This window comes from Elephas maximus, chromosome X, assembly GCF_024166365.1.
Source record: "Elephas maximus indicus isolate mEleMax1 chromosome X, mEleMax1 primary haplotype, whole genome shotgun sequence".
In the NCBI taxonomy this organism is placed as follows: Eukaryota; Metazoa; Chordata; class Mammalia; order Proboscidea; family Elephantidae; genus Elephas; species Elephas maximus.
In genome coordinates, this window is record NC_064846.1 from 163,424,537 (window position 1) to 163,447,739 (window position 23,203).

At 42.6% G+C, this 23,203-nt stretch overlaps 1 protein-coding gene across 1 annotated transcript in view; it reads right to left on the reverse strand.

The window, feature by feature from the left end:
* Nucleotides 1–1,484: 1,484 nt before the first annotated feature.
* The window catches only part of GRPR (gastrin releasing peptide receptor), a 45,838-nt gene continuing 24,119 nt past the window's right edge, over nucleotides 1,485–23,203 (reverse strand). Inside the window, exons 2-3 of the mRNA XM_049873388.1 lie at nucleotides 3,514–3,865; nucleotides 1,485–1,874 (exon numbers count right to left, since the gene is read on the reverse strand). Coding sequence (XP_049729345.1) covers nucleotides 1,485–1,874; nucleotides 3,514–3,865 — 742 coding nt within the window. The remainder of the gene's footprint in view (nucleotides 1,875–3,513; nucleotides 3,866–23,203) is intronic.

Genomic DNA, 23,203 nt, shown 5'->3' on the forward strand with positions numbered 1-23,203 from the left:
ACTAAAATATTATAAAGCCCCCAAATCAAACCTACTGCCGTCGAGTCAATTCCAACTCACAGCAACCCCATAGGGTTTCCAAGACTGTAAATCTTTACGGAAGCAGGCTGCCACGTCTTTCTCCCGTGGAGTTGCTGGTGGTTTCGAACTGCTGACCTTTCAGTTAGCAGTTGATTGCTTTACCCACTGCACCACCAGGGCTCCTTGAAGTATTATAAAGGGACTTATTTTTTCATTTCCTCCCACAAACTTTAGACAAAACATGTGTTAAATATAAATATGTTTCTATTTCCACTGAGATATAATCCCTTCTTTTTCATGCGCTATTTCAATGTAGCAGACACCACCACCAATTGTGGTCCAGTTGACTCCAACTCATGGTGAGGCCATGTGTGTGGGAGCAGACCTGTGCTACATAAGGTTTTCAATGGCTGATTTTTTGGAAGTAGATTGCCGGGTCTTTCTTCCAAGGAAGTGCCTCTGGGTGGACTCGCACCTCCAACCTTTTGGTTAGCAGCTGAGTGTGTTAACTATTTGCACCACCCAGGGACTCCAATGTAGCACACAAGGATGGCCAAATCTAAATAAACACACTGGTCAAAAATCTGCATGCCGAGAATAAACACTGTACTCTATGTAGTCATAAATATTTGATGAACTGATCGCATGATCAATTTCCCCCCCAAAGGACTTCTCTTCTATGGTAGAACCCCACCATGGATGATTGAGATTTGGCATCAGCAAGAGTGACCTCCATTGAGTTAGAACTCAGAGTGCAAGATATCTCTGCATAGGCACCCATCGACCTTTATATGTGTGTTTGGGTGTTTGGTTGTGCTTATGCCTTAAAGTGATGTGATGTATTGCGTGTTCCTCCTGTGCCCTCAGTAACATCTTTTTTTTTTTTTTAAATCAATGCTCAGGGATTTGTTTTTTATTCAAATTGGCCTTCTGTGTTATCAGTTTGGGGATTGTCCCTCATCCATGGGGCTCTTTCATTGTGTTGCCTTTTCAAGTTAGGTGCATAAATAAAAGTTCTGTGCTTTATGGATTATAGAGATTCCTGAAAAAAATCAAACAAATGATATTTTGAAAGCACTAGCTTCCGCTTAAAGAAATGACAATGTAAAGTCTTTCACAAAGTGGGCTATCAATGTATGATTTCTCTGCTACATAAATCTGCTTGTTCATATAGTTTCTATGACTTAATTAGCCACAACTGATACATCAGAGCTTGACAGTTAAAATAAGAATTCCCTATTTGTTCCCGTTCACCCTATATCAGAAGAAGCATTCACAAGTTGAAATGGGAAATGTAAGCCTTGATGGTACCTTTAAAATACAATAGCCATCTGTTTGGGCCTCTCCCCCACCCTTCCACACCTCTCAGGAACCTTCCAAACACAGAGAACAACAGGTATGAAGGTCCCAACCAGCCGCAACACAAAACCAGGGGCCCCTGTGGGGCAGAGCCGAGGGCCAGCCTAGACGTACCCCTCGTGACAGATGTTACCGTTGATGAGGCTAAAGGTGGCCATGGAGGGGTTGGTGGTCTTGAAGGAGGTCACGCAGGTGGTGCTCCTACCAGTGCTATGAGAGCGAGCCAGCAGGCCAGGCCGGCAGCAGAGGAGCTGGGTGTTGAACTGTTTCCGGAAGCTCTTACTCAGCAGGTAGAGGGCGAAGGGGTTCACGCAGGAGTTGGTGAAGGCCAGGAGGCGAGCACAGATGCTGGTGATGAAGTGGAGCATGGAGGTGTCCACCTCAGAGTAGTGGTAGGAGCGGTACAGGTAGATGACGTGGTTGGGGAGCCAGCAGAAGGCAAAGAGGGCCACAAACACCAGCACGGTCTTGGCAAGTCGCTTCCGGGATTCGATCTGAGGAAAGAGTCACAACGAGAGAGACAAGGATGCAGACAGAGAAAGGGACAGGGCAAAAGAATGAGGGAAATAAAAGAGATGGGTATGCAAAATCACAGGGAAAAAGTTCAGTAGAAGAGGACGAGGAGAATCGGATAAAATGAGAAAGCAGAAATTCACGAGATAAAAGACAGAACACGCCTCCGAGGACTGATCCTTACACAAAGTTGATTTCAGGGGTGAATGGATTGCACAATGAAATTCTAGGAACTCCTTTTCCTCAGGAGAGCCTTTGTATTGTTTATCAGCTGTACGACTTCATGTCTTTCTTTGCTCCATGCTTAGTAATTTCTGATTCCCTTTGATGCTTAAACAAGCAACCAGCTTTTTTCCTCCTCATTGGCCAAACCAAGATCTAACTCATTATTATTATTATTATTTTTTAATTTCAAGTTACCTCTGGTCTATAACTATACAGGAAGGTTCCTAGACAATGTACTCTGAGCTTCTCCTTTTACTCCTAACACCGTCTGCAAGGAGAGCTGCGTGTTTCTCATTAAAGGACTTGGGGTACAATGGGAGATCACTAAATGAGTGGCCTTTTAAGTAGGGAGAAGGTTTCACTAAGAACTGCCACTGTTCCTCAACAATTGAGGCAAAAAAAAATCAACTTTACAGGGTGATGCCTCCAACTGAGTAAGCTATTCATTCAAGTCAGGTAAGGAGTCTTTCTGCCTTTCCATCATAAAGCCTGTGATCTACATCTGGGCCAGAAGGTCAGAAGCACTGACAAAGAGGAGAAAGCTGGAGACCCTGGTTTCTAAGCAGGGAGTCTAACAGTACAAGGGTATCCTGCAGGCTGGGCGCTCTAGGCTTATATGTGCTCTCTCTGGTAATCCTCCAACTGGTAATCCTCCAACTGGTGGCTAAGAGCTCAGCTGGTAAGCGAAAGGTTGGTGGTTTGAACCTACCCAGCAGCTCTGCAGGAGAAAGACCTGGCAATCGGCTTCCATAAAGACTACAGCCAAGAAACCATATGGGGTAGTTCTCCTCTGTCATAGAAGGTCACTATGAGTCGGAATTGACTAGACAGCATCCAACAACAACACTGTATTATGGGTAAGAGAAGTGAGGCTCAGAGAGGGTCAGCGAGTAAATCATGAAGCCTGGATCTGAACCCAAATCAGTGTGAACCTCTTAATCGAATAACTTTTTTAAATTCAACCAGCTTCATTTTCCTGACCTGTCTGCTTTTTCTTCATGTGGTGACCCCTCTTCCTACCCAAACACTATGACTGGGGTTTAATGAAGTCACAGCCCTATGAGCCTCAAAGCTGGAAAAAAAAAATTTTTTTTTGAAACAATACTTTTTCAGATATTTCTCAGAAAGAAGCCAACACTTCAAATCTTCCCAGTTCTCAGCATCTCCCTAGTGTAGGTCTTTAACGAGAGAACAAAACTATAAAGAACACCTGAATCCCTTGGCTTCCGTGGCTAGGAGTTGCCATTTGCCATCTGGCCACAGATAACCCACACCTCCTCTAACTGCAGAATCAGGTGATGTGCCCACCTAAATACTGTCCTTGTTAGTAGGGCCCAAAGTAAACATAAGAGACCAAATCTCCAAGGAGGAGATGGATCCATCCTTAGCACCCACCTGCTTCTTGACGTGGATATTCCCTTCCACGGGTAGATTGTAAGCGCTCTGGATCAGATTTTTGGCAATGAAGTAGTAGTAGACGGAGATGATGGACAGTGGGATGACGTAGAAGACCAGAAAGGAAGCCATAGAGTGGATTTTGGGGTGCAGCTCATTGGAGTGTGGGTATGGGGCGCAGCTAATGAAGGTCTGGTTGGTGCTCTCCTCATGGAAGGGATGCAGGTCAGAAAACACAGCCTCTGGGATGGCCAGCAGCATGGAGATGACCCAGATGAAGGCAGCTTTGAGGCAGATCTTCATCAGGGCATGAGAGGCCTGGATATCCATTGGCCGGACAATTGCTTTGTACCTGGGGCAGGAAAGAGGGAACATACTGTGTAAGGTGCCTACTATTATTAGGGATTCCGTAGCCAGGATTAGATGAGGCAAACGAGGCACCTGGGGTGCAAAATTTAAGGAGATCCTTCACATGCAAAAGAATGAAGTTGGACCAGTACTTCACACCATGTACAAAAATTAACCCCAAAATGGATCAATGACCTAAATATAAGAATAAAAACCATAAAACTCTTAGAAGAAAACATAGGGATAAAGCTTGATGACCTTGTTTTTGACAACAGGTTCTTAGATATGACATCAAAAGTTTGAGCAACCAAAGACAAAATAGATGATAAATTGGACTTCATCAAAATGAAAAATTTTCGTGCATCAAAGGACTTTATCAACAAAGTGAAGAGAAAACCTACAGGATGGGAGAAAATATTTGGGAACCCTATATCTGACATGGGTTTAATATCCAGAATATAAAAGGAACTCCTGCAACTTAACAACAAAAAGGCAAACAACCCAATCAAAAACTGGGCAAAGGACTTGATCTGAATAGACATTCTCCAAAGAAGATATACCGATGGCCGATAAGCACATAAAAAGGTGTTCAAAGTAGAGAGATGCAAATCAAAACCACAATAAGATATCACCTCACACCCGGAATCTAACAAGCGTTGGTGAGGATGTGGAGATGCATTGCTAGTGGGAATGTAAAATGGCACAGCCGCTGTGGAGTTAAGTTTGGCAGTTCTTCAAAAAGTTAAATACAGAACTACCATATAACCAAGTGAGTCCACTCCTAGGTACATACAGAAAAGACTTGAAAGTAGGGACTCAGATACTTGTACACTAATGTTCATTGCAGCATTATTCACAATAGCCCAAAAGTAGAAAAGAGTGTCTTTTTGCATCTTGGCATCCTCCAGCACTGTGATTTGCACACACTCCACAAACATTTGTTCAGTTGAACATAGCTGCTATAGTGTGGAAGTTGGGACCAGCTAAAAGTGAGGGTGTTTATTGCTGAAAATGCTGTGTTGAAATTGGGTTTGGCCTATGATATTCTCTTATATCATGGATCTTGGTGATAGGGGAACACATATTTCCTGCTCCTCATGTTTCCATGTTGAGAGATCTCCATTGAGCTCACTCTTGGCTATGTCCTGCCTTCTCACTCTCTTTCCTCCTCCCACCAGGGAAGGGGAAGTGAGATATTAAGTGGCGAGTTTGGGAAGAAGGACCTGCCTTGCGCATTAGGCTCAGGGAGGCGTGTGGTTGTCTAACTGCCCCTGATTAGGGGAATGGTATGTCTAATATAGGAGATCAGAGAGTGTCTGCAGGCCCATAACTGCAGCAGACCTAAGTCACAGTCTCCAAACAGCTTTATCAGTCATAGAAACAATTACTTTTAGTGCCATCTGTCTCCCTTTTATACCTTGCTCCCTGTTCCAAACGCAGGTAGGGAAGAGAGGGATATTGGTCATTGGGTACCCCCAAAACCTTGCCCTTCAGCACAACACTATAGTCCTGCATCATTGCACCTGGGTTTGTGTTTCCACCCATAATTTGTGTTAGTTCATTCTAAACAATTATAAAAAAACATAAAAATTTCAAATGAAGTTCTCTTTTCATCTGGTACCTTCTCTATTCATTAGTCATTTCAAATCTTTTTATTCCTAGCTTAGAATGTAAACAAAGAATTGATATCTTCATTTAAAGGTAGGTGAACATCTTTGGCCAAAGATGCATACAACTAAAGATATCTCTAGTAAATTGATCAAAAATGATGATTATGACTTTTATCTGCATTTTCAGGAAGATAACAGTTATAAAAAAAAAAAAACCTTTAATTCTCTGAGTAAAAGTGAGTCAGAATCCAGAGTTACCTCCTTCTCTCTTGAAAGCCTCGTATTCCTAAGTAAAAATTAGCCATGGGGATTATTGAGCTGCTATTTCAAAACCACAACTTATAAAACATAAAAAAAGATAATATAAAAACATTTCTTTGATCATTTTTCAGGAAAAAATAAATTGAATTTAAATCTAATTAAGTCTCTAGATCTATGTATCAGCTTTCAGGAAATATGGGAATAGAAGAGCCTGTTAATGATGCCAAGAGAATACAAACAGCCAAATTCTGAATTGGAAATTCTACAGGAATAATGACCCCATTTTTTCCAACAAATATATGGCACAAAAAAGCAGGGAGAATGATTGCAGACCAACTGAGATGTGTAAGATTCAGCAACCAAATACAATGTGTGGACCTCTTTTGGATTTTGATTCAAACCAACCATGCATAAAAAGCTATTTTTGAGATTATTGAGAAAAAATAGAACATAGATGTAGTATTGATGATATCAAGTAATTATTTTTAATGTTTTATGCATGGTATTGATTTTGTAGTTATGTGTTTGTAAAAAGAGTTTGTCTATTAAAGGTTCGCAGTAATATACCTAAAAAAAAAAAAACACCTACCAGTGAAATAATACTATGTCTAGAACTTGCCTTAAAATATTCAGATACATTCATATATTACTTGTGCAATTAAAAAATAAGTAAAGGTAGTGCCTAAAAATTAAACACTTACACTCATCAAAAGACTTCTCCAAAAGTAAAAAAAGAACCTACAGATTAGGAAGAAACTTTTGGCTATGACATATCCAACAACTGTCTAATCTGTAAAATCTATAGAATACTTCTACACCTCAACAACAAAAAGACAAGTGATCCAATTAAAATATGGGTGAAGGTTATGAACAGACACTTCACCAACGAAGACATTCAGATGGCTACAGACATATGAAGAAATGCTCGTGATCATTAGCTATTAGAGAAATGCAAAACAAACCTACAGTGAGATGCCATCTCACCGTGAACATACTGGCACTAATCAAAAAAACAGAAAATAACAAATATCGGAGAGGTTTCAGGGAGTTTGGAACTCTTACGCACTGCTGGTGGGAGTGTGAAATGGTGTAACCACTATGGAAAACGATATAGCACCTCCTTAAAAAGCTAGAAATAGAAATACCATATGATCCAGCAATCCCACTCTTAGGAATATATCCTAGAGAAATAAGAGCCATCACATGAGTAGACATATGCACACCCATGATCATTGCAGCATTACTCACAATAGCAAAAAGATGGAAACAACCTAAGTGCCTACCAACAGATGAATGGATAAACAAAATATGGTACATACACACACTGGAATACTATGCAACAATAAAGAACAATGATGAATTTGAGAAACATCTTACAACATGGATGAATCTGGGGAGCATTATTCTGAGTGAAATAAGTCAATTACAAAAGGACAAATATTGTATGAGACCACTATTATAAAAACTCAAGAAAAGATTTACACATAGAAAAAAATAATCTTTGATGGTTACAAAGAAGGGGAAGGGTAGGGAAAGAAATCACTAACTAGATAGTAGACAAGTGGTAACTTTGATAAAGGGAAAGACAACACACAATATAGGGGAAGTCAGTACAACTTGACCAAGGCAAACTCATAGGAGCTTCCTAGACACAACCAACCACCTTGAGGAACTGAATTACTGGGGCTGAGGCCTGGGAACCACTGTCTTGGGGGACATCTAGGTCAATTGGCCTAACACAGTTCACAAAGAAAATGTTTTACGTCCAACTTTGGTGAGTAGCATCTGGGGTGTTAAAAGCTTACAAGCAGCCATCTAAGATGTAGCTATTGGCCCCATCCTGTTTACAGCAAAGGAGAATGAAGAAAACCGAAAACATTAGTCCAGAGGACTAATGGACCGCATGAGCCAGAGCCTCCATCACCCTGAGCCCAGAAGAACTAGATGGTGCCCGGGTACCACCACCGACCAGACTGACTGGAATCACAATGAAGGGTCCCGGACAGAGTGGGAGGAAAACGTAGAACAAAATTCAAATTCCCCCCCAAAAAAGACCAGACTTACTCGTCTGACAGAGACTGGAGGAACCCTGGAGACTATTGCCCCTGGGCACCTTGCTAACTCAGAACTGAAGCCACTCCCGAAGTCCACCTTTCAGCCAAAGATTAGACAGGCCTATAGAATAAACAATAACACACATGAGGATCATTCTTTTTAGTTTAATCAAGTATAAGAGACCAAATGGGCAAAACCTGCCCAAAAGCAAAGGTGAACAGGCAGAAAGGTATAGGAAAATTGGACGAATGGACACAGGGAACTTGGGGTGGACAGGGAAGGGAGGAGAGTGCTAACACAATGCAAGAATTGCAACCCATGTCACAAAACAATTTGTGTATAAATTTTTGAATGAGAGACTAATTTGTACCGTAAACTTTCACCCAAAGCACAAAAAATAAATAAAAAAGTAAAAATGCATTGCAAATATTTTTTGTTACGGAATATTTATAACATAACGAATAAATTAAAGATACTCCATTTACGAAACTCTTGCCTTGTGCCAAGCAGAGAATGTCATCTACATTATGTCATTTATGTTCCAGACAACCCCAACAGGTAGGCACTGTTATCCCCATGCCTTGGTGGTACAACGGTTAAGCAATTGGCTGCTAACCGAAAGGTTGGTGGTTTGAACCCACCCAGCAGTTCTACAGAAGAAAGGCCTGGTGATCTCCTTCCATAAAGATTACAGCCAAGAAAACCCTATGGGGCAGTTCTACTCTGTCACATGGGGCCACTATGAGTTGGAATTGACTCGGCAGGACCAATCATCAACAACAGCACAGGTGGGAAACTGAAGGTCAGAAAGTTTAAAAGGTGGTGGTGTCGACATTCAGTTTAGGGCCAACTATTTTCAGGATATTACGGCTCTTTCTGAAGAAAGTTTTGAGTAAGTCCTTCTGAGAGCCTTAGTGGCGCAGTGGTTAAGAGCTTGGTGACTAATCAAAATGTTGGCAGTTTTACACTGTTCTATAGGATTGCTATGAGTCAGAATTGACTTGACAGCACACAAGAAGAGGCAGACAAACAGACCAGACGATACTAACTGTACCCTGGAAGTCTAATGGCTCTGTACAGTATGGACCATATCAGTCTATTTCCTCTTCTGGTTAGACTGCCCCATCCAGAGCTCCCAATGCAGAGAGATAGCAATGGGCTCTTCTTGTTTGGAGTGACAGCTGGCTGGACTGGGATGGATGCCTGACCTAAGCCATCCAATGAACTGTCTGGTCTGCTACGAAAGACTCTCTTTCTCTACAGCATTACAATTGAAAAGTGGAGAGGATGTAGTCAATGGTAGATGCTGGAAATGAAAGATTTTTATGTCTAGGAAGAGATCGGGGCAGCCATAAGGAACCATGTTCAAGATGAATAAGAAGAATAAGTGGATTGAGAGAAAGAATGCAGAGAGGCTGAGATGTTAGGTCCTAAGTCATACAGAGGAGTCCTTGGTTTCTGGCCCATGAACCACTTTTGAATGTCCAAGAGGCCTCCTGTTATAATCTTACAATACTCCCAACATCTTTTCACTGGAGTTATTTGAGAGTCTTCTGTTCTTTGCCAACAAAAGGGGCTTATGTAGAACAATTAGACATAATAGTCATTTAAAGTTATCACCAAATTTATTTCCAGGCTTTTTTCACCTAGATCATGCCCCATTTGCTTCGTTCTGAAAGAATGAGCTGTCAACTTTCAACTATACTCAAGAGATACTCTTAATCTATGAACAGTTCCTAAAATTTCCATTACTTTTCTGCCTCCCTCCTTTCTTCATGCCCAATCCCAGAGTCTCCATTCACCTGAATCTTATCCTTCCAAATTCCAACTTAAGTGTCATTTAGATGAAATTTTTTCTGAACAACCTAGGCTCGATAATTCCTGTTCTTTCTCCCAACCGACCTGACTTTTATGGCATCTCATTTTATGCTTACTATGTGCTATTTTGAATTGTTTGCTAGCTTTCCATGGGTATGTATTCTTGACCTGACTTTCTCATAAGCATCATGAGGACAAGAGCTTACAGATTGTCCTCTTCTTTCTGTATCTCTAAGAATGCCCCAGGTCCCCTGCTCTGTATACCACCATTTCAAAATAGGGGCTCAGCAAATACCTGCTAATTAATTGATTAATAATGTATGGCTCGCAGATGTGTCTCTTATTTACAATTTCTCACAAATGAGAGAGCAGATTCACTCTTACATACTTGGTCAGTAAGAATTATTCTTCCAGGGACTGATAAGTTCACTCCTAGGACTATACGGGGCTTAAGACAATTGCTCCCCACTTCTGAAAACATTTGTGCTTCGTTTCTCTTCTACAAACACTGGAAAGGTTAAAAAAAAAAAAAAAGGTCTCTGTAACAAGACTAATGTGTCAAAAAAATTCTTGGCAAGTAGAAGTAGCTGGCTCCCACACTCAGGGCTGCAAGTCTTTGCCCACAGAAAGGTATGTCTTTTAATTCAAATATGAGCAGTTTGTTTATTTTTAAGGATCCAGTATTTCAGCCCTTATTTGTCCATAGTTACCTACTGAAGCCTGTAGGAACTGTTGAACAACGGTATTTTTAAACCTCCATTATAATCCAAATGCGCACTACATGGAGAGGACTGAGGTGAAGAAGAAAGTAAATGAACTAAACGGTCTCTAGGGTAACAACACATTGTCTGCATTTAAATTAGAATCCTACCTAATAAGATTTGATAAAACTATTACACATCAGCTCTATTTTCTCTTGAGAATAACACCAAGAATTTTTCTGAAGAAATCTGAGGCAATTATTAGCTAACTTGTAAGACAGCTATAACCTATAACTTGTAAGACAACTATAACCTAGAGCGATGGAATCTCATCTCCCTTTCAGCTATCACTCTGCAAGTGGAGAGCTTGCTCATCCTTGGTGCCCATCCAATGGTTATCTTTAAGTATATAACAGATTACAGTCATAATTTTTTGTTATCCTCCTCAGGCGAAATAACTTCATTGCCCTTTTCCACCCGATCTTAATATACTCTTTCTCTGGGCTTGGACTTGGAAGTGGCAAGATCTAGTTCCTAAGGGTGATTCTACCAACTAGCTTTATGATCTGGGACAAATCCCAGACTGTGCCTCAGTATTACCATCCCAGAACAGGAGATAACACTTTCTCAACCAGGAGCTGGCAAAGATACAAAAAACAAAATAACTAGTAAGACCCATGTAGATATTAAATATTATGTTCTCCACATCTTTAAGAACTGAGGTGCTAGACTCCGCTGAGGACTCAACACACAGAGGTCACATCCCACTTCACTACGCCACTCTCCACAGGGGACTTGCAACTCTGAAACTCAAGCTTTGGGGAAAACGCGAAAGAGAGGAGTAAGGAGTCATTGTGGTAATTCCAAGCGGCATTGACAACAGCATGAGGGAAGACTGGGAGAAGTGGAATAATGTCCCATCCTGAGAAGGTAAACCCACACCCATTGAGTTGATTCCGACTCATAGCGAGTAGAACTGAGAAGGCAGGGAAGAGCCGAAAGGGGGTTGGTCCTTTGGTAGCAGGTAAGGAGAGCCGGGAGGTTCTAGAACTTAGGGTGGCCTGTTGTATTTTTGGGGTATTAAGATTTAGGGGTCTTTAAGTTGAATGTTTACTTTGGGGTTTCTCCAGCTTTTGGTCCCTCTTCTTGATTCCTCTTGATTTGTACTTCCAGGAATGCTGCTATGATTCAGGGAGGTTGTGGAGCTAAGCTGGGATGGAGACGGAAAGAGAAATGTTTTGGGATTTACTATTGGCTCTGTGGGGAGAGGTAAAGGATGGTGGGGGGTGAAGCCTCAGGTTTTCCCCTCCCAGGTTGCCAGGATAGGCAAGACAGCAGTGATTTGGGACAGGAAAGGATTTCTGTTCCCACGTGGAGGGAACAGCCTATGTGCTGTATAGCTCAGGGGGCTGAGCATGTGACCAACAGGGAGGGTGAAAAGCTTAGCAAAGGGGCAGTTAAAGAATTCCCCCAGTCTTCCTGCTCCCGCGCATGGGCAGAGAAGCCCAGGGACTAATAGGAAGGAAGCAGAGTCGCTGGGGAAGTGGGAGCAGTAAAGGGAGGGAAGGAGAAAAAGGAAAGGAAGGAAGATTAAAAAAAAAAAGGAAACTGGAGGAGAGGAGAGAAGGAGGTGGGGGAGAGGAAGAGATAGGAGGGAAGGGGAAAGAACAGAGAGGGAGGAGAAGTTAGGTCCCAACCACAACACAATTCTATCGTAAATGGGCCATTCCCCAGCAGATACATTCACGTGGGCCTTGTCAGTGTACTCTGCTTCCCAAGAGGAAGCTGGTGTAGGGATGGTGCGTGGTCGTAAGGGAGTGGGAGCACTGAAGGAAGTACACTGACTCCTTTTCTTTAAGAATCATAAGCAGGCCTTTAACCATGAAAGTAATAACTGTCTTGGTGAAGGATGAACTCACCTTGTAAAATGCATATTTCCCATGTGTGGGGAGAGGACAGATATAGCAGCATATGACTGCAGATCCTGGAGGGAGGTTTGTAGAGCTGACACCATTGCAGCCCTTCTTACCCTGGCTAAGGTTCATTGGAGGCAATATCTTGACAAAGGACAAATGTGTGTTCACATTAAACATGGAAAAATTGATGAGCACAATGATCCAAGCAGATGCTCATCAGCCTCAAACCCAGAGCAAACATGCCCCTCGTTGTTTCTCTGTCATCCCTAGAGTACACAGTGCGTTAAATCGAGTCTCCGTTCACTGAGGGTCCCCACTCAGCAAAAAGAAACTGAGCATGCACCTACCTTGTATGTATATTTAAAAGTATAAATTATATATATGTAGTACTATCCTAATATATTAGGCATAATTTTTAAAAGCACCTTAAATTTATTTACCCACTAAAAGAAAATAGGACTCCTTGGAAAAATGGTTAATCCTATGTGTGGAGCAGGATATGTACAAGATGAATCAGGAACTCTTATTGTGCTAAGCAGAAAGGAAGTACTTAAAGAATAATGGGGTCACATCGAAGAACACAGAAGCCATATTGAAGAGCCTTCCTTGGCAAACTTAGGACAGTTTGAGCATCAAAATAATAATGGTGGAAATGGGTAACGTCAAGAGCTGAGCTGAGCTGAGCTGAGCTGAACTGCCAGGTGTCGGAGTAGCCAACGAAGACAACAAGCCACAATGAAAGTAAGTCAAGCCTTTAATCATTTACTGGGATAGTATAAGCAAGAGGCTAAACCGGAGAAAACAGCAACTCACCCCATTCCATTTTGCACCAACTGAGGGTCAGGTGAATCAACACAGATGTGGGGGAATTGTCTCATTGCCATGGGAGCTTTGAACAAAAGGCTGCTGCAGTTTTATAGACCTGAAGGCTGTGGGGAGGGAGAAGGAAAGGACTAGGAGTAGAAAAATAATGAGTTCTGAGTCTGAGTGCAGAAGAGCATCTTCGAGGTATTCCCCTCACCCCTTTGCCCCCATAAGGAGATCTCAGCAGAGCATCTGAGGAAGACCTCTGTTGAAGGCCCCTGAAAGAGAGTCCTCCAAACGAAGGGGCCTGGGCTAAGAATGCAGATATGCCTAAAAGCATGGCCAGCCAGGGGGGCCTGAGTCCTTGACTACAACTCCTTTACAGACTGCAATGCACTGGCTATACACTAAGCCTGTTGTGTGTATGTGAGTGTGTTTGTGTGTGGAGGGGGGCAGCTTTCCACCATAAGGCCTTATGGCCTAAAGGTAAAGCCTTTAAAATTGCCTGTGGTTGGGCCTGAAAAATCTCACATAGGTTTTTAGCCAGGAGTTGGACTCCTCAGCTAATTTACTGAATTTAAAATAGTTCATATTTCTTCTTAAATAAAATGAGAGAATGAACAAAGGAAAAAAAAATGTAGAAGAAATAATCAAATGAAAAAAGCTCCATTTGCAACCTTCAATGTAATGACTGATTCAGACAAAAATGATAATGCCATTGGGTGGGAGGTTTTGGGGGGAATAAGATATGCACAAAGCCTGAAAGTGCCTCCCCACAGATTATTGTCTAGTTGCAAAGGAGGAAAGGTACTTTTGCTATTGGGAGACCCAGAGGTTTCCTCTTTAATCAAGTGATCAGACTCGGGGCTAACTTCCCCATTGGGCACAGCAGGTATAGGGGCATAGGGCCTGAAGACCACAGTACTTTCAGGGGCTCAGGGGAATGTTTTCTTTTAAAACCAGAAGAAAAGATTGAATGTAATCCAGTTTAGATTATATTTGTCTTTATGTCAACATAGTCATAAAATATAATTCTTAACATTTTTTATGAAGGAAGGGTACCATGAAGGTATTAGTGCCTACCAGCAAACCCGCTGCTGTCAAGTTGATTCCAACTCACAGTGGCTCATGCAAGTCATAAGATGGCCCTGACCAAACTTAGTATCACCACTGGCAGGGCTATCTGAGACCCCATGCCTCCGGATGCAATGCAATGGGAAGAGCACATCACCTATGTAGTGTCCTTGCCAAAAACACTTAGGCTGAATCAATCCATGAGGAAAACAATCAGCCAAATCCGGATTCTGGCACATTCTAAGAGACAACTGGCTTGGACTCAGCAAGAAAGTCAACATCATTTAAAAAGAAAAAAAATGGAGGGGGGCTACTGCTCTAGCTTAGAGGGGATTAAAGAGGCATAAGAACCAAATGCAATGCATGTGCCTTGATTGGATCCTGGACAAAAAAATAATCATAATAAAAAGCTATAAAAGACATTTTTGGGGACAATGGGGGGAATTTGATTATGAATTACTTTTTAGATGATATTAAGAAATTATCGTTAATTTAAAGGAGCCCCTGGTGGCGCATGGTTAAGCGCTTGGCTGCTAACCAAAAGGTTGGCAATTCAAACCCCCCAAAAGCTCCTCAGGCAAAAGGTGTGGCAGTCTGCTTCCATAAAGATTTCTGCCTTGGAAACCCAATGGGGCAGTTCTACTCTGTCCTATAGGGTCACTAGGAGTCGGCATCGGGTTTGGGTTTATCTACAATAGGCTTACTGTTCCTTTTATTAGGTGTGATAATGGCTTTGAGGTTATATAGAAGAGTGTCCTTTTTCTTAGGAATTATACACTAAAATAGCAGTGAAAGGTCAAGATGTTTGCAACTTACTTCCCAGCGTTCAGCAAAACAAAATAAAACATACCTACATATTACGCATATACATGCACACACACACTGTGTACATATATATGTAGAGAGAGAGAACCAGATCTGGGAAAATGTTAACTATTGAATAAAGGTGAGGAATATATAAAAACCAAAAAACCAAACCCGTCGCCGTTGATTCCGACTCATAGCAACCTTATAAGACAGAGTAGAACTACCCCATGGTGTTTCCAAGGAGTGCCTGGTGGATTCGAACTGCTGACTTTTGGTTAGCAGCCATAGCTCTTAACCATTATGCCACCAGGGGTTCCGGGGAATATATGGGAGCTCATAAATAAATTGGAGAAAATACACTAAAATGTAGAATTTTAAAAAGATGAGCTAAAGAAAGACAGATATTTAAAAATAATATTTTGTCTATTTTGTTAACAGTAAACCCTTTCTGCCATCAGAAAAACTTTGTCATGATTACAGTGTGATTTAATGGGTCACATCTGATTAGCACCTATACCAGGCACCAGAGAAAGGTCCTTTCTGATATATTCATATTGTGCTTTGGAGCTTATAATTTTAGTATCACCTACAGTCTGTGGATTTGGTTTTGCCTGGGCAGGAACATTTTTAAGCCACTTATCCATGTGGGGAATTAGTTTAATTAAAACTAGATCAAGCACAAACACAAATCGATCTGCAATGCTGCACCATAAGCTGAAGCACAGGGAAGAGCAAGGGCACCATCACTGAACTTTCTATGGAGTGGGACTCCCACTCAGGACGCCTGAGCTACGTGTGATAAGGGACCTTCAGACGTGGACTCCGTGAAGGGTGAGCCTCAATTCGGACACTACGTATTTGGAAAGTTTAAATTTTCCTTATGTTGACATAAAAATCAATATGAGGTTTTAATATTTTCCTTCCTCATTTGTTAGACCAAGTTGCACCCTGCCTGAGGTGTATGCATCCCACTTTGGAGTCTCTTGTCCCCTAGGACACTTTCAGAAAGTTTAGCTAAGGTTTCAGGGAGGGGGGCTTTCTAAGGGTCTGCAGCAGAGATGGTCCGGACTTAAGAGGAAATGAGCTTGAAACTCAAGCCCAGGCAGTAGATCATGATCCATGCAACCAAGCGCGATCAGACTTTTCCTTTTATGTTTCTTGGTTCCTTCAGAGAAATCAAGGAAGCGATCCTGGATCCAAGTGGAATCCCCCTGAATAAAGTCCTGAAGGCCCTTCTTTGTGGGAGTCACTTTCCTCCTCCATGGTGCCCTCTCCCCATAGGTGCCCACTGTCTGCCTGAGAGTACACCCTAGTTGGGGAGGGGGACAGATATCAGTCATTCCCTCCACAGTACAGATTGAAATCAATGTCATAACCTTCCTGCATGTAAAGTCTTCTCTCCGATTATGGAAGGAAGGCTCTGTTTCCCAATAAAGGATGTTTTTGTTTTGTTTTTTTGTCAGCAGGTGGAAGAGACATTTGGATGGTGAGGGGGTGCAGGCAGCCAGACTTCTTCTACATACTTCCTTTCTCCAAAGGCTCTCTTTGCAACTTTGTGGTTGTTGTTAGTTGCCATTGAGTAGATTCCGACTCATGGTGACCCCACGTGTGCAGAGTAGAGCTGCTCTGCGTTTTCCAAAGCAGATCGCCAGGCCTGTCTTCCAAGGCACCTCCAGGTGACATTGAACCTCTAACCTTTCATTTGGTAGTCGAATGCTTAACCATTTGGACCATGAAATACCATGTGGGAATTCCTTTCCTGCACATATTCAGAGGAATAAGATCATTGTATATCTTGGTCTCGATTAGATTGATTCTATTCACAATGACAGCAACATCACCAACAATAACAGCTAACACCTATTGGGTACTTACTATGGATTAGGTAACTATGCTACGAGCTTTGCCTGAATTATCACTTTTTATCCTTCCAGCAATCCTATGTGGTAGGTACTAATGTTATTGCTCTTTTACAAATGAAGGAGCCCTGATGGCACGGCTGGTAAGTGCTCCCACTACTAACTAAAATGTGGGTGGTTAGAACCCACCAGCTGCTTTGTGGGAAAAAGATGTGGCAGTGTGCTTCCGTAAAGATTTACAGTCTTGGAAACCCTATGGGGCCGTTCTACTTTGTCCTATGGGGTTGTTGTGAGTTGGAATCAAGTTCACGGCAATGGGCTTGGTTTACAGATGAGGGAACTGAGGCTCAGAGAGGTTAAGTCGTTTATCCAAGGCCATCAGTGCTAACCACTGGAGACAGGATTTGAGCCCATGCAGGTTGTCCCCTAAGCCTGCCACCAGGCAACACTGCCTATCGTGATGGTCTTGTGGATGACCAGGCAACATGGGCTTCCTGGTGCCGGACCTAAGGAAGAAAAGCAAGGAAATGACCCGAATGCCTGCCCCAGCCATGCTGAAAACAGTATGTTGCTACGAAGACACAAATTCCTTTCCTGCTCCTCCTCGAGGCTGTGGTACTGAATCTCCTGCCCTTTTTACCACCACACATGTATCCTGAAGTTCCCTGTGGCCTGAAGTCTAGGGTGAGGTTTGGGCCCTTCAATGTATTATTCTGAGATCTCAGGGCTTAAAGGGGCCATCTGAGCAAGACATTGGAGCCAAGGTGAACAGTGGTGTCAGGGAAGGTCTAGAAACCACACACCGCAGTGGGGCTCGAGAAAGAGCCGTTGACATCAGGAAGGTTTCAGCAGTCGAGGCACTGATTAAGGGATGTGAGGATGTAGAAGCTTAGGGACAATAAGGAAAGAGAGATACAGTTGATTGTTGGATATCTTATGGCACGTTGGCATAAGAGTTGGGCAACTGTTTGCAGTTGGGCTACAAATAAGTTTCAGCACGATAACTTCATTCCAAAATTCAGTGGTAACCCTGTAAAGGGAGCCCTTCAGAAGGGCATACGCAGGGTGAAATATTACAGGTGCCAGCAGTTGTATGTAAAATGACAAAGGAAAGCAGTCACCCAGTTTGATTTCATTAGGTGTACAAACATCCTGGCGCCAGTTGTTTGTAGGTTGTTCCTCAAAAATGTTAGGGAGGGAAAGACATATGTTTATAACTTAGACTTTTTCAGCAATTCCTGAGCCAAAACGTTTGAATATCATTTCTAAATCCCATTTGCAAATTGTATTTAGACCCAGCCCACATTTACTCTTCTGCAGAGGACAAAAGGCACACAGAAAAGGGGGGAGGGAGGATTCCAAAGGCAGAAAAACATCGCCCACACTCTAGGGTGAAGGGAATAACAGACTCCGTTGCTGATTTTGTTTTTGTTGTTGATTTGTAACTTAGGTGACCTCACGTGTTACAGACTAGAGCTGTTCCACAGGGTTTTCTTGGCTGTAATCTTTGTGGAAGCAGATGGCCAGGCCTGTTTCTTCCGTGGAGCCACTGGGTGGGTTTGAACTCCCAACCTTTTGGTTACCAGCTGAGCACAAATCATTTGCACCACCAGGGACCTTGAGCCTGAAACTCTGGATCATAGTTTTACTCACTCCCAAAGACGCCCTGAGACAAGGATTTCGCAGCAAGTAGTTTATCTGAGCCACCACCTGTCTGTCTGTTCCACTGTGCTGGCTTGTGTGTTGCTGTGATGCTGGAAGCTATGCCACCTGTATTTCAAATACCCGCCGGATCACCTATGGTGGACAAGTTTCAGTGAAGCCTGCAGACTAAGACAGACTAAGAACAAAGGCCTGGTGATCTATTTCCAAAAGTTAGTCAATGAAAACCCTATGGATCAAAAGAGAACATTATTCAACTTGCTTGCTTTGGACACATTATCAGGAGGGATCATTTGCTAAAGAAGGACATCCTGTTGGGTGAAGCAGAGGGCCAATGAGGGTGAGAGAGACCCTCAGTGACATGGACTGACACGATAACCAAAACAATAGACTCGAACATGCTGGTGATCGTGAGAATGACACAGGAGCAGACAGTGTTTCATTCTGTTGTACACAGGGTTGCCATGAGTCAGAGTTGACTCGATGGCAGCTAACAGCAGTTTATTTGGGAGGTGATCCCAGGAGGCACAATAAAGAGTACCACTGTGGGCAACTGGGGTGCAGTCTGCTGGGAGCCCTCTGAGAGACTGTGGTGAGCATATTCCAGAACTGTGCCACCAAGAGGTAAGGAAGCTGTGATGTTTACCCACTCACTCTCATCCCTCTTTGGTTGAGGATTGCTCCTGGAGTGTTACTTCCCAAGCACTCCGGCCTGCCCAAGGAGCCCTGGTAGAGCAACGGTTGCGTGCTCAGCAGCTAACTGAAGAGTTTGACGTTTCGGCTCTATGGGAGAAAGACCTGGCAATCTGCTCTCATAAAGAAATTCTATGGGGCAGTCCCACTCTGTCACATAGGGTCGCTATGGGTCTGAATCAACTCAATGGTACACGACAACGACAACCAGCCCATCCCAAGCCCTCCCTTGGCCAGAGTTCACCCTCAATCACAGACACCTGGGAAGCCCAGGTCTGAAGACAGCTCCAGGGCGCGCCAAGGGATGTGGGTGGGGCACCCACAGCATCCACTATGGAATTCTTCTCTGGCGCCCAGTCAGTGTATCAAACACATATAAAAAAATAAAATATCAGAGAGTATTTCCAGCATCTAAATATATTTCAAATTATTGAGTATAAAAATAGAATTTCTAGATTATCTTAATAAAATACCTTTTTTTCCCCCAAATCAAGTATCACTAAAGTTCAAAAACACCACCATGGCATATGAGTCACTGTGTCTGATTCTAACAATTTAACAATATGATATTTAAATACTCTTTTGTGAGAGGTTTTATAAGCAGTGACGTGATGACCCATCTTTGTGGCTAGGAGGCTGACCCTGGCGGTGCCCAGGGGGTGTTACCATGCAGAGAAGGAGCAGAGTTGGATGGAAACAGGGAGCCTTGCATTCTGCTCCAGCTTCCATAATTAGCTACTTCTGCTTAAGCAGGCTGTTTCCATTTCTCCATTTTTTAAAAATTTAACAACTACTTACCTGACACAGGTCTCAACACTTTTCAAGAACTAACTTTTTGAGTTCTTGTAATAGCACCTGAAGGTAGGCACTACTGTTTTCATCCTCTTTTTTCCACATGAGAAAACTGAGGCACAGAGAGGTTAAGAAACTTTCCCAAGGCCACACAGCTAGCCAGTGGCAGAGCTGGGGTTTAAATTGAAGTCTTCTGGTTCCTGAGTCCAGGCTTTAAACCATGAGACCTTAGTGTTGCCATCTTCTTCATCTGTGAAATGGAACTAGTAATACCAACCTTACACTGGGATGAGCAGCTAACTGAGGTTTTTCAAAAGCACTCTGAAATACTGGAAGGACTATTTAAATAAAGTTACTTATTAAATTTCCTGAAAAGGCATGACAGTCCACTAGAAGACTTCTCAGCTCACTTATGAACACAAATAGCAGTCGCACCAACAGCACACTTATTCTCTTGACTAGGAATTCTAACATTTCATAAAGAAGTCTACACACATTACTTTATTTCACCATTACAACGATGACAACAGTCCTATGACACTCTTATACCCATTTTACAGATCAGAGAACCGAGGCCTGGCGAGTGGTTTGCCCAAAGTCACACAGCTGACAATTAGAAGAACCAGGGCTCAAACTCAAACATCTCTTCAAACTCAAAGTGTTCTTTTAAATGCAATTCCGCCCAAAATAAATAAATAAACCAAAAGGAAAAAAATAAAAGAGAAAGAAGGAAGAAAGGGAGGGAGGGAGGGAGGGAGGAAGGGTTTAATCACCATGCACCTTAAGAACCAACTGAAACGGTTTACTTTGAGTCATGAAAGATAGCAGGGAGTAAGGTGGTTGGGAAGCAGTTAGGCTAATTTGAAAAGCTTTTAAGTTAAAAAAAATTATATATGTGCAAAGTGCTCATTATAAAAATTTAGACAGAAGAGAATTCTAAAAACAAAAAAGAAAACGAAAATTCATCCACAAATCTTGCACGTAATGTTTTGATATATTTCCTTCTCATTTTTCCTTTGTATTTTGTACAGAATTGAGAGCACACAATTTTGTATCTTTTTTTATGATCAATATTTTTTTTTAACATAAGCGTTCTCCCCATCTTGCACAGATGCTCATGATTCCTCCAGCCAGCAGGTGGTGCTCTGCTGACGCCAGCTAGCCTCTCTGGGCACCATGCCATTCAGCTCCAAGGAACCCTCCCAAGAACCCTCACTAGAGGGCAGTGTCTCTGCTTTCACAGGTTCTTCCTAGGATTGGCTCCAGCACAACCCATCATGCTTAGATGAAACAAACCCAGTTGCCATTGAGGAGATTCTGACTCATGACAACCCCATGTGTGCCAGAGTACAACTGTGCTCCATAGGGTTTTCAGTGGCTGATTTTTCAGAAGCACATCGTCAGGCCTTTCTTCCAGGGTGCCTCTGGGTAGACTGGAGCCTTCACCTTTCAGTTAGCAGCTGAGCCTGTTAATTGTTTCCACCATCCGAACCGAACCAAACCAAACCAAACCCATTGCCATCGAGTCGATTCCGACTCATAGTGACCCTATAGGACAGAGTAGAACTGCCCCATAGAGTTTCCAAGGAGTGCCTGGTGGGCTTGAACTGCCGACTTTTTGGTAACAGCCATAGCACTTAACCACTACGCCACCAGGGTTTCCCTTCCACCACCCAGAGACTCCTAAATGAAGCAAAGCACCCCTCAACCTCCCAAATTAACACATCAACAATACCAAGTGTACCCCAGGCACCTACTTTTGCATGGCTCTGTACTAGGTACACAAGAAGCGTAAGGCCTGGGCACTCGGTGAGCTTTTCTCTGATTCCATCCTGGAAATTACCAAGGCTAATGCACCCTGGGTCACAGGAGTGTGAGTTTCTTAAGAGTAGGGTCTATGTCTTATTCATTCTCAACAAATATTTCTCAATGAATGAATAACTAAAGTTTTACAAATCCAAAAGTGTGCACCCAATTCGTCCTCTGAGTCTGTCCTGTCATGTCTTCCTTTCAGATAAGGAAATGGGTTGAAGATGCTCTAGATGACCCCATTCCTCCCATGCTGTGTTCCTACCCAAACCATCCCCTTAGACCACCCACTCACAATCACTCTCCATACCATCTTATCAGCCTTCTCCCAAGAGATGTCTGATGGTCAAAAGACTTCTTATTTCTCAAACAATTTCAAGCCCAGAAGAATCGCAGGGAAGAGCTGAGGAAGTGTACAATTCCCCCTACTGAACAATTTTAAGGCAACTCGCTTACGTGAGCCTATGATGAAAAGACCTTAGAGGAAGCAGAGCTGTGCCTGATGGAGAAACAATTATAGGAGGCAGTGAGAAGAGTGGCATCTCCCTCTGTGTTTACTTCCCCATTGAGCAACAGAACAGGTCCTGAAACCCTCATCCATTGCTGGTGGCAATGTCAAAGGGTGCAACCACTGTGGAAAATAGTTTGGTGGTTCTTCGAAAAGTGAAACATAGAATTACCACTCAAAAAAAAAGTTGCCAATGATTCGATTCTGACTCATGGCAACCATCTGTGTCAGACTAGAACTGTGCTCCATAGGGTTTTCAATGGATGATTTTTTGGAAGGAGATGACCAGGCCTTTCTTCCAAGGTGCCTCTGGGTCGACTCGAACCCCCAACCTTTTGGTTAGCAGCCAAGCACATTAACCATTTGCATCACCCAGGGACTCCAGAATTATCCTATGACTCAGCAATTCCACTCCTAGGTATATACCCAAATGAATTGAAATCAGGAACACAAACAGAACCTTGTACGCCAATGTTCATGGCAGCATTATTCACAATAGCCAAAAGGTGGAAACCACCCAAGCGTCTATCAGCAGATGAATGAATAAACAAAATGTTGTATATGCAAACAATGGAATATTATTCAACTATAAAGAGAAATGAGATTTTGATACATGCTATGAAATGGATGAACCTTGAAAACACAATGCTGACTGAAATAAGTCAGACACAAAAGGACAAACATTGTATGGGCCCACTTATATGAAACAGATTAGTCAAATGCTTAGAGACAAAAGTGGTTACCAGGGACTGGGGGAGGAGGCAATGGGGGTTTATTGCTGAAGGGGACCTGAGTTTCTGTGTGGGGTGATGAAAAACTTTGGAAAAGACAGTAGTGATGGTAGCATGACACGGTAAATGTAATTCACGTCACAGAATTGTACACTTCAAAATGGCTAAAATGGCAGGTGTTTTGTTATTTACATTTTACCCCAATAAAAGTTTGTTTTTTATTTCGAAAACAAAAAATAGAG